Below are 12,413 nucleotides of genomic sequence, written 5' to 3'. Positions count from 1 at the left end.
ATGCAAAAGCAGGGCTCTGCCTGGAGAATCCCCTTGCAGTCATTCCTGGTGGTTACTAGGGCCTTTGTCAGGCCGTAAATCGGGCACATGCAAAAGTCCAGGCTTTCATGTTCCGGCATCACATGCTTTCCTGGTTAGAATATGGTGCTTTTGAGGAAGGAGAGACAAGGCGTGGGAAGAGAAGGGAATTAGACATTAAACCACACAGGGTTGATGTCAATTTAGATTGGAATGTGCTAGGCGTTGGGATAGATTCCCCCGATCTCCAGCTTCTAGTCATAACAACTAGTGAGGGTGAACGCTTTTTGTTGTTTAATCTATACAATAGGCAGACTGGATCTGATGGAATGTCAACACTTTACAAACTCCAAGGTTTGAAGCAGCCGAGTATTATGAAAAGCCAATATACTTTAATGGCAGTGGATTTGAACTTTCAGATAAAACCTCTCAAGGCAACAGCGAGCCTATGGGAAGACCAAGATCTGGCTTGTGATACACCAACCTTGTCTGCTGCACCCTCAAAAAGGGTACATACATTAGCAGTAGAATCGGCTTGTCTACTATTCAATTCAAAGTTGAGGTCATGCCATGGTAGATTACCTAAAGATAAGCCAGCAAAGCTTACATTTAAAGCTTGTAATGGGTCTTCAAACATTGATTATGTTTAAAGATGGATAAAATCCATGATTTTGAGGTTCATGTGGGATCAGAAAGTGACTATTATTATCCCCTTTCTTTTGGCACTCTAAGACAAAGGTTGGCCACAGATAATGTGCATGCACCTTCAAGAAAACAACTGATTGCTATAGAGGGCCATGTTCGTAAATCTGTAAAATGGGTCAATATAGTTGCACATGATGTCAAACCAGTTTTATATTTCTCAATTCTAGACAACTTAAGAACCATCTGTAGTGATATGTCAACAGATTCTGAAATATTGCCTTAATTTGGGACACTGGGTGAAAGGTATATTTATTACCCTATGTTTCACAACCTGCGGCAATGGTAAAGAGGAAGACACTGGCCAACGCTAGCTGGTATGATGAGGCTTGTGCAAAGGCCAAAAAGGAGCTAGTGTCTAGTTAGAACAGAATCCGGGACGGATAAAGCCAAGCTGCGCTTTTTAAGATCTGAGTATAAGAATCTAGTTAGAAAAAAAGCTAGTTTGCCGTTGAGCAGTGGAGTGCTCTCCAAAGGGCATTAGAGGATGGGGATAATTTCCTGTTTTGGAAATTGGTCACAGCAAAAGAGCAGAACGGGGTCCAGACCCCACAATGTTCCATACCTGCTATAGCTTGGCAGTACCATTTTTCTGGGCTAGATGAAAGATTTGAACAGTTTGTTAATTCGTCCCAAAACTGTATTATTGATATGACCGCCGTTCCCAGGAAATTTCTCATCACAACTCAAGACGTGGAAAGGGCCCTGAGATCCCAAAAAAGCAGGAAAGCTGCAGGCCCTGACGCTATACCCATGGATCTCTTTAAAGATGAGTGGAGGATATTATGTAAAATCTTTAGCGTAGTAATAAGAACGGGATTATCCCAAAATCCTGGCAAAAATCAATATTAGTAGCAATTTATAAAAACGGAGGGAAGGACTCCTCGGGAAATGACCGCTTTATCTCTCTCCTTGATTGTGCGGGAAAAACCTTTGGGAAAGTGATCTTAAATTACTTGCAAGAGTGGGTAGAAGAAAATCATGTGATTACTGACTTTCAGGCTGGTTTTCGAACTAATGGAGGGACCTCATTGATCATTGTTTTCTGCTGTTCTTACTGATCCAGGAACATACCACATAGAAACACTTTGTGGCAAATTTTATTGAATCGAGCTGCTCCTCTGCAGCTAGTAAAACATATTAACCTGCAATATACGGAGAACCAAGCCTCTGTACGTTATGGCTTGGGGGGAGAGCAGAAGTGCCCTTTTATTGTTAAAAAAAGGGGTGACACAGGGGTGCGTACTAGCACCACTTCTCTTTTGCATCTAAATTCAAGAAGAAATAGATGTGTTAGTAAGGGACTGCCTAGATTGGCCAAATATGGCATCAGAGAAATATCCTGCGCTTTTTTTACGCCGATGACGCAATTATCGTGGCAACTGCGCCCCAAGGCCTGAAAAGTCAGTAGATGTGTTTATGATGAAAGATAAGGAGATACACCTCGATCTAAACACTTACAAAACCATGGTCTTTAAGCAGCAGTTTGCTAAGCACAGATGTTTGTCAACAGAGGTTAATGGAATTAAGCTGGAACAAGTGAAATATCTCGATTACCAGGGTGTTAGATTTGATGAGTCAGGCGGATGGTCAGAGGAGGTGCTTAAAGCGGGGTACAAACTGTAAGAAAATACAGCAGGGCTATTCAATCCTTTTTCATTGGACATGGCAGTGGTGCCATTTCCCCGGCATTAGATCTATATAAGAGACAGGCCTTAACCGCATCCACCTATGACTCTGAGCTTTGGTGCTATACTAACACAAGAACATTGGATACTCTTGAAAATAGATTTTTGAAAAAACTGATGCTTCTTCCCAAGAGTGCACGGTCATCATTGGTTCATTTTGAATTAAGTATCCTTCCGATTGGTGATCAGGTCGCTCTGAAACCCGTTTTGGATTGGGTAAGAAATGGAAAACTGAGTGCCTGGAGATATATTGAGGGGCTTTAACCCATCGTATGTCATGGATTGGGACAAAAGCTCTAATTGGATCGCTCATGTTAAGGAGGTCCTCTCTGACTTAGGAGTTAGTGGCCTATGGAAAAACCAAGCGGTCTGCTCGGAATTGATTATAACACCTCTGAAAGGGGAGGTAAAACCAAAAGCAAGGGAACGATTGGAGATAAAAGCAGTATCGCTCAAATGTGGCCCTGAGTATCTGCCCGTCCATTTGATGGGTGATAATAATGCTTATCTGGATGAGATTACTCCTGCATATGAAGGATCCCTGTGTGTTCGCCTGAGGTTCGGGATACTACAAACAGTGTGCTTTACCAGGTCATGCTCTGATATGGGGTCAGAACTGTGCCCCATGTGTAAGACAGCAATTGAAACGTCAATACATTACATGTTAATTTGTCCCACCACCCTGAACCTAGAGCGTACTTATCTGAACCAGAGGCGTAGCCAGGATTGTCTAACAAGTGAGGCCTGAAGCTAATTTAGTTGGGCCCACCGCAGTAACATTAACATCTGTAAATGCCCACAAAGCACTGCTGAGTGGGCATTTGAAGATTGTGCGCGGGCCATGCCCTCTCAGGCCCTACCCTGTCAACGCCTCTGATCTGAAACCGATATTGAAGGAAGCAGGGATTCGTTCTGTAAGAGAAGCCATGATGTATTTAATACAGTCCATGTGTCATCAAGGGCTCCATGTAATAATTTCCCTGCAAGGGGAGCAGGGGACATCCCTGAAACCCGTCCCCATACATAATGTCACCATATATAATGTCGCCAATGGCTTTTTCCGGCGACACTATGTATGGGGAAATTATTACCTGATATCTCGTCAAGTTCCCTTTGCAGTAGCAAGATACATGGCTTCAAAGAAGGAAGGCTTTGGAAAGTATCTCTTCTACAGATTAAACAATGAGTTGCTGTAACTTTTATGTATGTAGCATCTGTTACAATAAGAATAGGGCTAACCTTGCTAAGAACGAGGGTACTGTTAACAGGTTGTGGGTAAGGATTCCTTAGCTGGATTTAGTAGTAGACTTTCTAAATGTGATCCAGCTACTGAGGCAGCAAGAAATGCTCTCCTCAAAGGAATGTGTTCAGACACTGGATTTTATGGACTTATTCTTTTTATCATCCTAAATAGGTGTTTTTTTAAATGAATTTAGTATTTAAATCTTGGAAATGTTTGTATACATTGTTTTCATCACTGTTCGCAACATGCTTTTGGCTCCAGTTATGTGTTGAGCTATTAGCATCATTTTAATTTAAAAAATCTATGTTTCGGAATTCAGTGTTTTATATGAATTTTATGCTTCAAAATGTTTTACTGAATAACAGCTAGCTTGACTGACTGATTAAACCACGCTGTTCTATTGGACACACAGGATCCGAATGCCAACAGTAACAAAGTCACAGGATTTCTAAACCCCTAGGATGTAGTATTTGAAAAATACAAATGCACATATCACAGTCCATTCTAGAGGGGAATACATTACTAGAACACAGCCAGAGGCCACGAAAGCACAAGACGCGTTTTAGCTTAGAGCACCAAATCATTACTTTTCCGGGAGAATTAGTTGGAATGTCACCAGAAACAGTTACAGTGTAGACAGGGATTCACACTGGCCGAAGTGGGAAAGATGATTTTAAAAATACATTCAAAATTACAGATGAGAGACGCAATTCCAATCTTTGGCCTATAACTCCCTGGAGCAGGTAAGTACTCCCAAAGTCAGTTTGCAGAATTTCAGGTGAGTAGAACATGCCACATAAAAACCAACAGGACAAGGCCAATAGGCATTTCACATGTAATGGGAAAACCCAGTTCTACTGCACGCGGGTTGATTTGGCGGCAAAGAAGGAGACAGAGGAGACAGAGGAGACCCCAAATGAAGAGTTCCAGACGTCGATTTGAGAACCACAGTCCCCAGAAGAAGATGCCACACAGCAGGAAAAGCTCCAATAGAAACTAATGGGAAAATGTGCTTGACACCCACCTGCAGATAATCTCGACCACGTACCACGAGCGCCCCTGAGGATAAGGGTCGTGAATTACCCAGCACCCCAGGGCTCAGAGGTACGTAGTCCCTGTGTTTGTTCCTAGAAAATCAGTTTCAGGAAGCCTAAACCTGGTAAGTACAAAGCTTCTTTTCCAGGTGCTGTTTACAGGATACGAACTCCCAGGAACTTGATCCCCTGGTCAACAAGGACTCCAACAGCAGGAAAGAACAAAGGGCCTTTCTAGGAGTGAACCCCTCAAGCCAGAAGCAAAAGCAGTGGCGAGAAAGACTCTGAAAAGGCAAGAGAACCCAACAAAGCAGGTTCCAGTGGCTCGAGGAACAAAGATAGGGTGTCCAGCCACAGAGAATGGCTCCTTGGTGAAGACTGCAGTGGGGGTGACACAGGACAGCCCTGAAGAGCTTCTGGTGGGGTAGTTGGTGTCTTAACACCCTTCCAGGTGAGAGCGGCGATCTACAGTAAGGTGAGACCATGACAGCGGTAAACCGGGATGCTGGTGGTAAAAGTCCTTGAGGTGATCACAGCAGAGAAGGCATGACTCAGCACACGAGTGAAACGAGCAGGAGGACCGTGGAGGCCCAGGAAGGATGAACAGTAGCCTCAAATCCTAAACAGAGATCATCCCAGGACACAGGGTTCTGCATGCTTTAATTATTCCTATCCTGAAAAAGCCTTCTCTTAACCCTCCTTTTTTACATAATTATCATCCTATTTCTTTCAAAAGTTCTTGAAAGGGTTGTTTATTCTAAGATCTCTTCACATTTTGATCTCCACTCTCTGCTTTCTTGGACCCAATCTGGTTTCCGCTCTGCTCACTCCACAGAACCTGCTCTTCTCCACGTCACCAACTCTCTCCTTTGGGCCTGACCCAGTAAATCGACTTCTATTCTCCTCCTGCTTGATCTAGCAGTAGTTTGGACAGGGATGATCATCCCATTCTGCTCGCTTCCCTTTCTGCACCCGGTCTCTCTACTTCTAGCATTAAATGGCTCTGTTCCGAACTCTCAGACCCTTCTTTCTCTGTATCATGAGCTGGGCATACTTCTCCTCCCCAACCTCTTCAATACGGGTGTCCCCCAAGGCTCAGTGTTGGGGCCCTTACATTTTTCTATTTATACTATACTTCTATTTTCTATTATTGAATCATTCAATCTTTCTCCTCATTTCTATGCGGACGATTCACAGATATTTTTCTCCTTTTCCACGTTCTCTGACTCTCTTCATGACTCTGTATCATCCTGCCTTTCTGTTGTCCAAGACTGGATGCACTTCCACTTCATTCCCACTCCCCTTCCATCTCCTCCCTCCGAGTCTCCTCTTCCCCCAGTCGGTCCTTCCTTTTTCTCCCTTCACCCGCAACCTCAGTGTTATCGTTACCCATCCCTAACCTTTGCCTCTCATATATCTCTAACTGCCTGCACCAGCCGCTTTCTTCTTTTTAAGGTCTGCAAAATATGCCCTTATCTCTCCTTTCATGCTGCTAAACTTCTTATCACTTCTATCTTTTCTCATCTTGACTTCTGCTCTGTCCTGCTCTTTGGACTTCCCTCTTCCCATCACACTCCTCTAAGACAACGTACCTCGCTTTCTACTGTAACCAGGGCAGGCCTATGGGATTTGGCCCCAGTTTTAACAATGGTAGAACTTTTGGAAAGTCTTTAATCTGCTTCAAAGGGACCTATTGATCTGAACCATTTTTCCCCAGGATCCCCCATAGGACCCTAGAAAGTTTAAGACAGCAGTTTTGCCGGTCTGGAAAATTTGCTGGTAATTCTTGCACCTGCAATTTTTCCATACTGGCAAGACACAAGTTTGATGGCGGGAGCACAGATTTATCTCCAGGCCTGAGCTGCTGGTAAATCAGGCCCCGCTCGCAAATAAATGCTGCAATTACCGGCACCGGTGCCGCTAATTGCCGCAATTCCCTCACATGGAGTCCTATCGGACTTCATGGAATGGAATTTACCTGCGTTTCGGCCACCTGGAATACCGGGATATCAGGCGGCGGAAATGGTAGGGGCAATTTGCCCGTAGATCCCGACAAACTTGTATAATGAGCCCCAAAGACTGACTCGATGTAGAAGGTACTAATGCTTTATTAAAGGTACAACAAATCATTGCCGTTCCCTCCGAGCCTAGGCAGTAATAGTGTTACAGTAACCGAATATGGTTACATTGTTTCTGCTTCTTTCTAACGGTGAATTGAGATCTATTCGGAGCCAGTACTGTAATTCTAATTTTACGACAGTATATAGGGCCTATTGTTTTGGCTCTTTGGACCGGTTTCTTTATATGTTCTAACCCATGTTGTCTCTCGTTCAATTTTAGGACTTATAATGACCTAGTACTCACCTGTAGGTAAGCCTCCTGTATTCCATGTCCTCTAGTGAATCAGAAGCAATGGCACACCAATTTACTGTTGCTTTCTAACATAGTACTGCATTGTGGTGTAAGCTTCTATATATTTATTTGACTGTGTTTGTAATGATGGTGCAATACTATAAATGCATATATATTTCTACAGTGTATTATGCATGGTGTACTGGTGTCTTTTTGTCTGCGATTAATTGTACTTTGCCTCGAGCCCACCCCTCGTAGGAAGGACGTCTGACTGCTCTGCTGCGTCAACTTAGAGAGCTTTGGTCTAATTTAGTGGGCCCCCTGTTTGCCCACTCCGGATAGATCTCCAGAGGGTGTTGGTAAATTCACCCCAGCACAGCATTTCTGTAAATCTGCCCCTGTCACCACCAATCTGTGCTTTTCTTATAAGAGGGCAGATTCCTGGAATAACTGTGTGCAGTAACCGTAATTACTGCACGCGGTAATTCCAGGAAAACATCCATTGAACTCGTACAGTGGGTGAGTGGTTCGTCAGAATGTGTGTGTGTGTGGTTTGCTTATGTTTTTTGAGGTGGTGGGGTTTGGGAGAGTAAGTGGAACAAGAAGCAACAGTGCAGTTCATCACATGGGACGAGTGAGGCCCCAATAGCGCTTCTAAGGTGCAACTAAGACTTTTTCAACTACAGCATGGAAAGTGGGTGGCTACTTTCCGTACTTTTGCTGTTTAAAGTTTGGTGATTGACTTTTTAGGTGCCCAGCCAACATCTAGGGACTCCATTAAGCATGCCATGACGTTTCAGATTGGAAGGCCTGCGGAAGTGAAGCATTCTGGGGAATGAACAGCGGATGTGTAACTCACGGCCTCATCTTGTTCCCGCAGCAGTGCGCAGGTGATCTCCTCCACGTAATTGGCGGGAAACCAGAGTTGCTTTTTGCCGCCGTAGTCTCCACGCCACCTAGAAGTATAAGGGGAACAAGGCAAGCAGGCTGACTTGGGTGAAAATATGGACACACAACACGACATGGAATGCCAGGGGGGTCAGTGGAACCGGGAGGAAGTGTTAGATGCCAGGCAAGCGGAATGGCACAGAGCAAGCGATGGATTGACATACAAGAAAATCACACAGGTGATCAAACCAGCTTCCTTTCCTTGCTATACAGCATGCATATGTACATGGATTTATGCATCTTAACATGGCTAAAGTGCTCCCCATCCTCAGCTTTCAAATTGTCCCATTATGTACAGGGTCATTTGTAATTAATGTTTAGAACATTTTATGGCATGAGCAGTCAGGTCTGCATCCAAGACTTTCTAAAATGCAATGAGCAGTTTGTACCGCCATGAAATGTTTGTGCCCAAGGATTGCAAAATGCCATGTTATGCAGCGCCAAGTAACCAGGGTGTTACATCAAACTCTCAGCATCTCTGTCTGGATACTGTGATCATCCATTGAGTGATGTCACAGGTGGGACCCTGGTATCAGAGATGAGAGAATGTTCTGAGTGACCAGTGAGACCTTAGACGGAGAGAGGATGGGTGAACTGGTGGTTGCTCCAACAAGGTTCTCTTGATAGCTACCGCAAATGTTTGTTTGTTTGTTTTATTATTTATAATGCGTGCCAGACCCAAGGGTATCCGGGCGCAGCAGTTACAAGACAATGCAAAGCTTAGTTACAGAGAATCATAAAGTGTGATACATTACTTACAAAGCAGGGTAATGTGCTAATCCGATGACCTGACCATCTACGAAGAATGATACATCAACCTACATTGAGACCGGGCTCAAGTGTCATCAATGGGTGCATTGAATACAACACAGGGCTTCCAAAGTGCCATGCCACTAATAATTTGCACCATGGACTCCAACAATGCCATGTCATGTCATGAATAGAGTGTGCCCGAAGGCTTCCAAAAAGCAATCTCACGGATAGACTTGTATCCAAATCCTATAAAATGCCATGCCATGAAAGGTCCATACCAAGGATTCTCAAAATGCCATGTCACAAACAGCCTTCGCCCGGGGCCACCAAAATGCCATGCCATGTCATAAGTAGTTTGCACAGAGGACTCCACAAATGCTACGTCATGTTGTGTCCAACACAGTCTGCACCTTTGTCGTGCAAAATTCCAAGTTAAGCCATATAACGAACATATTGTACCCAGAGCACCCAAAATGGCACGTCATGCTGCCACAAATACACTGTTGGCAGGCATTCCAAAATGCCACGTCACGTTTAATCTATAGCCAGGGCTTCAAAAAAGCTATGCCATGCAATGCCATGAAGGAGATTTCAAAATGGTATGAATAGACTCCACCCAGAGCATCCAAAATACCATGCTCCCAAAATACTACGCCATGCCACCTCATGAATACTTCATACCGAGAACTCCCACAATGCAATGTCATGCCATGTTATGAATGGACTGTACCCTGGGCTTCAAAAATGTAATGTCATGTCATCAGACGTCAGTGTCCAGGGATTTCTAAATTCCATGTCATGAATAATCCATATGAGGGCATTCCAAAGAACCATATCCTGTAATGCCATGAATAGTGTGTAATAGGTGTTCCCAATATGCAATGTGATAAATACGAATTGGAAATGAATTGTTACTGATTGTTTCAGTGTTGTGGGTACATAGGATCTCAGAGAGCTTTAATTGTGGGCGGGAACTGAGTTACCGCCTAACCTCAGGGTCTGCAGACACACTCCACAAAGCTAGCGTTGAGGACACTAGACGCGTACACCTGGCAGGAGAGGAGGGAGACAGGACTGCAATATGGGACTAGCCAGAGGCACTAGGAGAAGGGATCCTATTGTGAGGCTTAATGAAAGGTTGTGGATCCACTGGACGGTCTCCAGTAGAGACTGTCATGAGCAGAAGCATTGCCAGACACGAGTGCAGAGACATTTTGAAAGCAGTGATGCCTCGAGGGAAGAGCTGGAGATGAGACCATCTACATGGTAGGTTCTGATAGGTCCATGGCAGGTTGGGGGTGCAATGACTGGATCAGTTCATGGATCTTGACAGCCTTCAGTTTCTTTGCTATAGATGGAGATAAATGGGGTTTTTGGTTTTGGGTTGGAATGGCTGGATTGGTTCGCAGCCATTGCATGTTATCAAGTCTTACATTTGCCATTAGAATTGGATTGAGGGGCAGTTACAGGATTAATACATGCAAGTAATTCAAGTTAAGGCGCCCTGATTACAACTCAATGTTTCACAGTACCCATATGAAGACCCCCTCCATTACTGGTCAGCCATTAACCCTCTGGAAAAAAGGGGACGCAGCAGTGGTCTCACCAGCCTCCATCCTGCTTGTCCACGTTGTGGATGATCGCCTGCTTGCAGAACGATAGCTCGTCCTCCCGCTGTGCTTTGTAGTCATAAAGCGCCTTCACCGTGCACTGGGGAAAGAACAGATGAAGCGTTAGATAGCCTTTGCAACCGGCGCTCAGAGAGGATGTCAAAGAAGGGACAGGAGTGCAAGGCTTACTTGGCCGTAAAAAGAGATTCTACATAGAAGACAGGCAGGCTGAGGATAAGGTAGAAACCCAGAGGGGGTAGAGGGGGCTGAAGGTGATAAATCAAAGCAATGGAGCTTCTCACACTATTTTACACTAGGGCCCTTGTAACCCTTATCCTAGAATAAATCTGAGGCCAATATCGGTAGTATAACCCCCTCATCACTGGAGTCCGTTTCCAATCCAGCCCTGATCTTGGTCTCCAATCTTGGTTTCTAATTCTTCCTGGCAACAGTACACACTTTCTTCTAAAGATTACAATAAATAACAATGGGACAGCAGTGATGTGTCACCTTTGAAGTTCAATTGCCCTAGTGAATTCTTCCCCTACACCCACCGTGCAGCATCCCCACTTCAGCATCACTAAGCGAGATTGATTGATAATTATCTCAGACGGATCACTCCCAGGGCTGACATAATGTGACCCTCTTGCAACCTTATTTTAAATCTCTGACCTTACAACTATCTACATGTTGGCCACTCATGTCTTCACCTACTTATCTTGTATAGAAATGTACCCACATATTGAAATGTGCCTTTCTAAAAACTCAATTTCTCACATTCCCATGATTGCTTTGGCACAACCGCACCAAGCTTTCATAAGGAGGACAATATGCAAGTGTTTCATTTAATGGCTGCACACTAATAGTGTTTTGTTGTGTGGTTCTGAACTGGAGGTGGAATTTCAGGGATGGCTACTCTGGGAACTGGTAATGGAAAAATCAATCGGCGAGACGCTGCAGCGGTGTGCCTGGTCAGCGATGCACGGTATCGATGACCAGGCACACCGCTGCAGCATCTCGCGCTTCACTGAGAGGGAGCGTCTCGCTGATTAATTTTTTCATTACCAGTTCCCAGAGTATTGGAAACACACCTCGTGGAAAAAACTACACTGAGGACATCGATCCAGGCGTCCATCATTAGGATTTCAATATCTCAAGCCCAGGGAACAACCTGGACTGGCATTCGGGCATACAAGAAATACCATATAAACCTGTGGCCACAATCTCCTGGATTCTACACAGGGGAAATGCTACCAGCATATACCGTAGCAATAATGACTACACAAGAACAGTAGGACACCTCTGAGTCAACTTGATTTTTTCCGTCCTGATGAAGGCCAACAACTTGCCAGCTCTATTGAACGGTTGATGATTTTGGCCAAAACACAGTAGTGTCGACTACCTATTTCTTGTCACCAGTTTGTATTATTAACACTGTCAATTTGTGCACTGTGATGTATTTGATATACATGTTATTTGTAGATTGAATTCCCTAGATGTGCTAAGGGACCATACATGTTCACCGATTTTAAACTCCAATCCACATGACTGGATTGAACTGTTGTGTATTATGTACATAATTTTGTAAATGATGTGTGTCCTGCTGTTAAAAAACTGATCTGAAGATTATACACTTTTATGCATCAAAAGCTTTGGGGAAAAATGCTGTCTTTTGACCTACACAGCACTTCGGAATAATGTTTTTTCTTCACGTAGGGGTAATATGATAAATGTATGTGATTTCAGTCACCCTGATCATTGTGTTATTATATATTCAGAATGACAAGAGCATCTCGATGCAACCAAATTTTGTTATTATCCATCATAAGGCGCTCTATTAATGCCAGCCCTGTTATCCCTCCTGAAGAATTCTGCACAGGGACAAGAATTTGCACACAGGCTCTGGCAATGTCATCCTTGCTGGCCTCCCTAAATTCTCCATTGTACCAATTAAAGCAATGCTACCTACCGCAGCATGTACTCCGGTGGGAAAAATGTGGATCAGATTGTGCCAATCTTGAGCTGAATGTGCTACCAAGATTGGCTACGTCGCATACAGAGACAT

At 44.1% G+C, this 12,413-nt stretch overlaps 1 protein-coding gene across 1 annotated transcript in view; it reads right to left on the bottom strand.

Moving 5' to 3' along the window:
• Positions 1-12,413, bottom strand: part of LOC138497983 (1-phosphatidylinositol 4,5-bisphosphate phosphodiesterase gamma-1-like) — a 738,955-nt gene that overhangs the window by 114,996 nt on the left and 611,546 nt on the right. The window contains exons 22-23 of the mRNA XM_069621756.1: positions 10,345-10,448; positions 7,897-7,993 (exon numbers count right to left, since the gene is read on the bottom strand). Coding sequence (XP_069477857.1) covers positions 7,897-7,993; positions 10,345-10,448 — 201 coding nt within the window. The remainder of the gene's footprint in view (positions 1-7,896; positions 7,994-10,344; positions 10,449-12,413) is intronic.

This window comes from Ambystoma mexicanum, chromosome 5q (assembly GCF_040938575.1).
Source record: "Ambystoma mexicanum isolate Mex_15411 chromosome 5q, UKY_AmexF1_1, whole genome shotgun sequence".
In the NCBI taxonomy this organism is placed as follows: Eukaryota; Metazoa; Chordata; class Amphibia; order Caudata; family Ambystomatidae; genus Ambystoma; species Ambystoma mexicanum.
The sequence above is the reverse complement of the archived record's forward strand: the minus strand, read 5'-3'. Positions and strand labels throughout refer to the sequence as shown.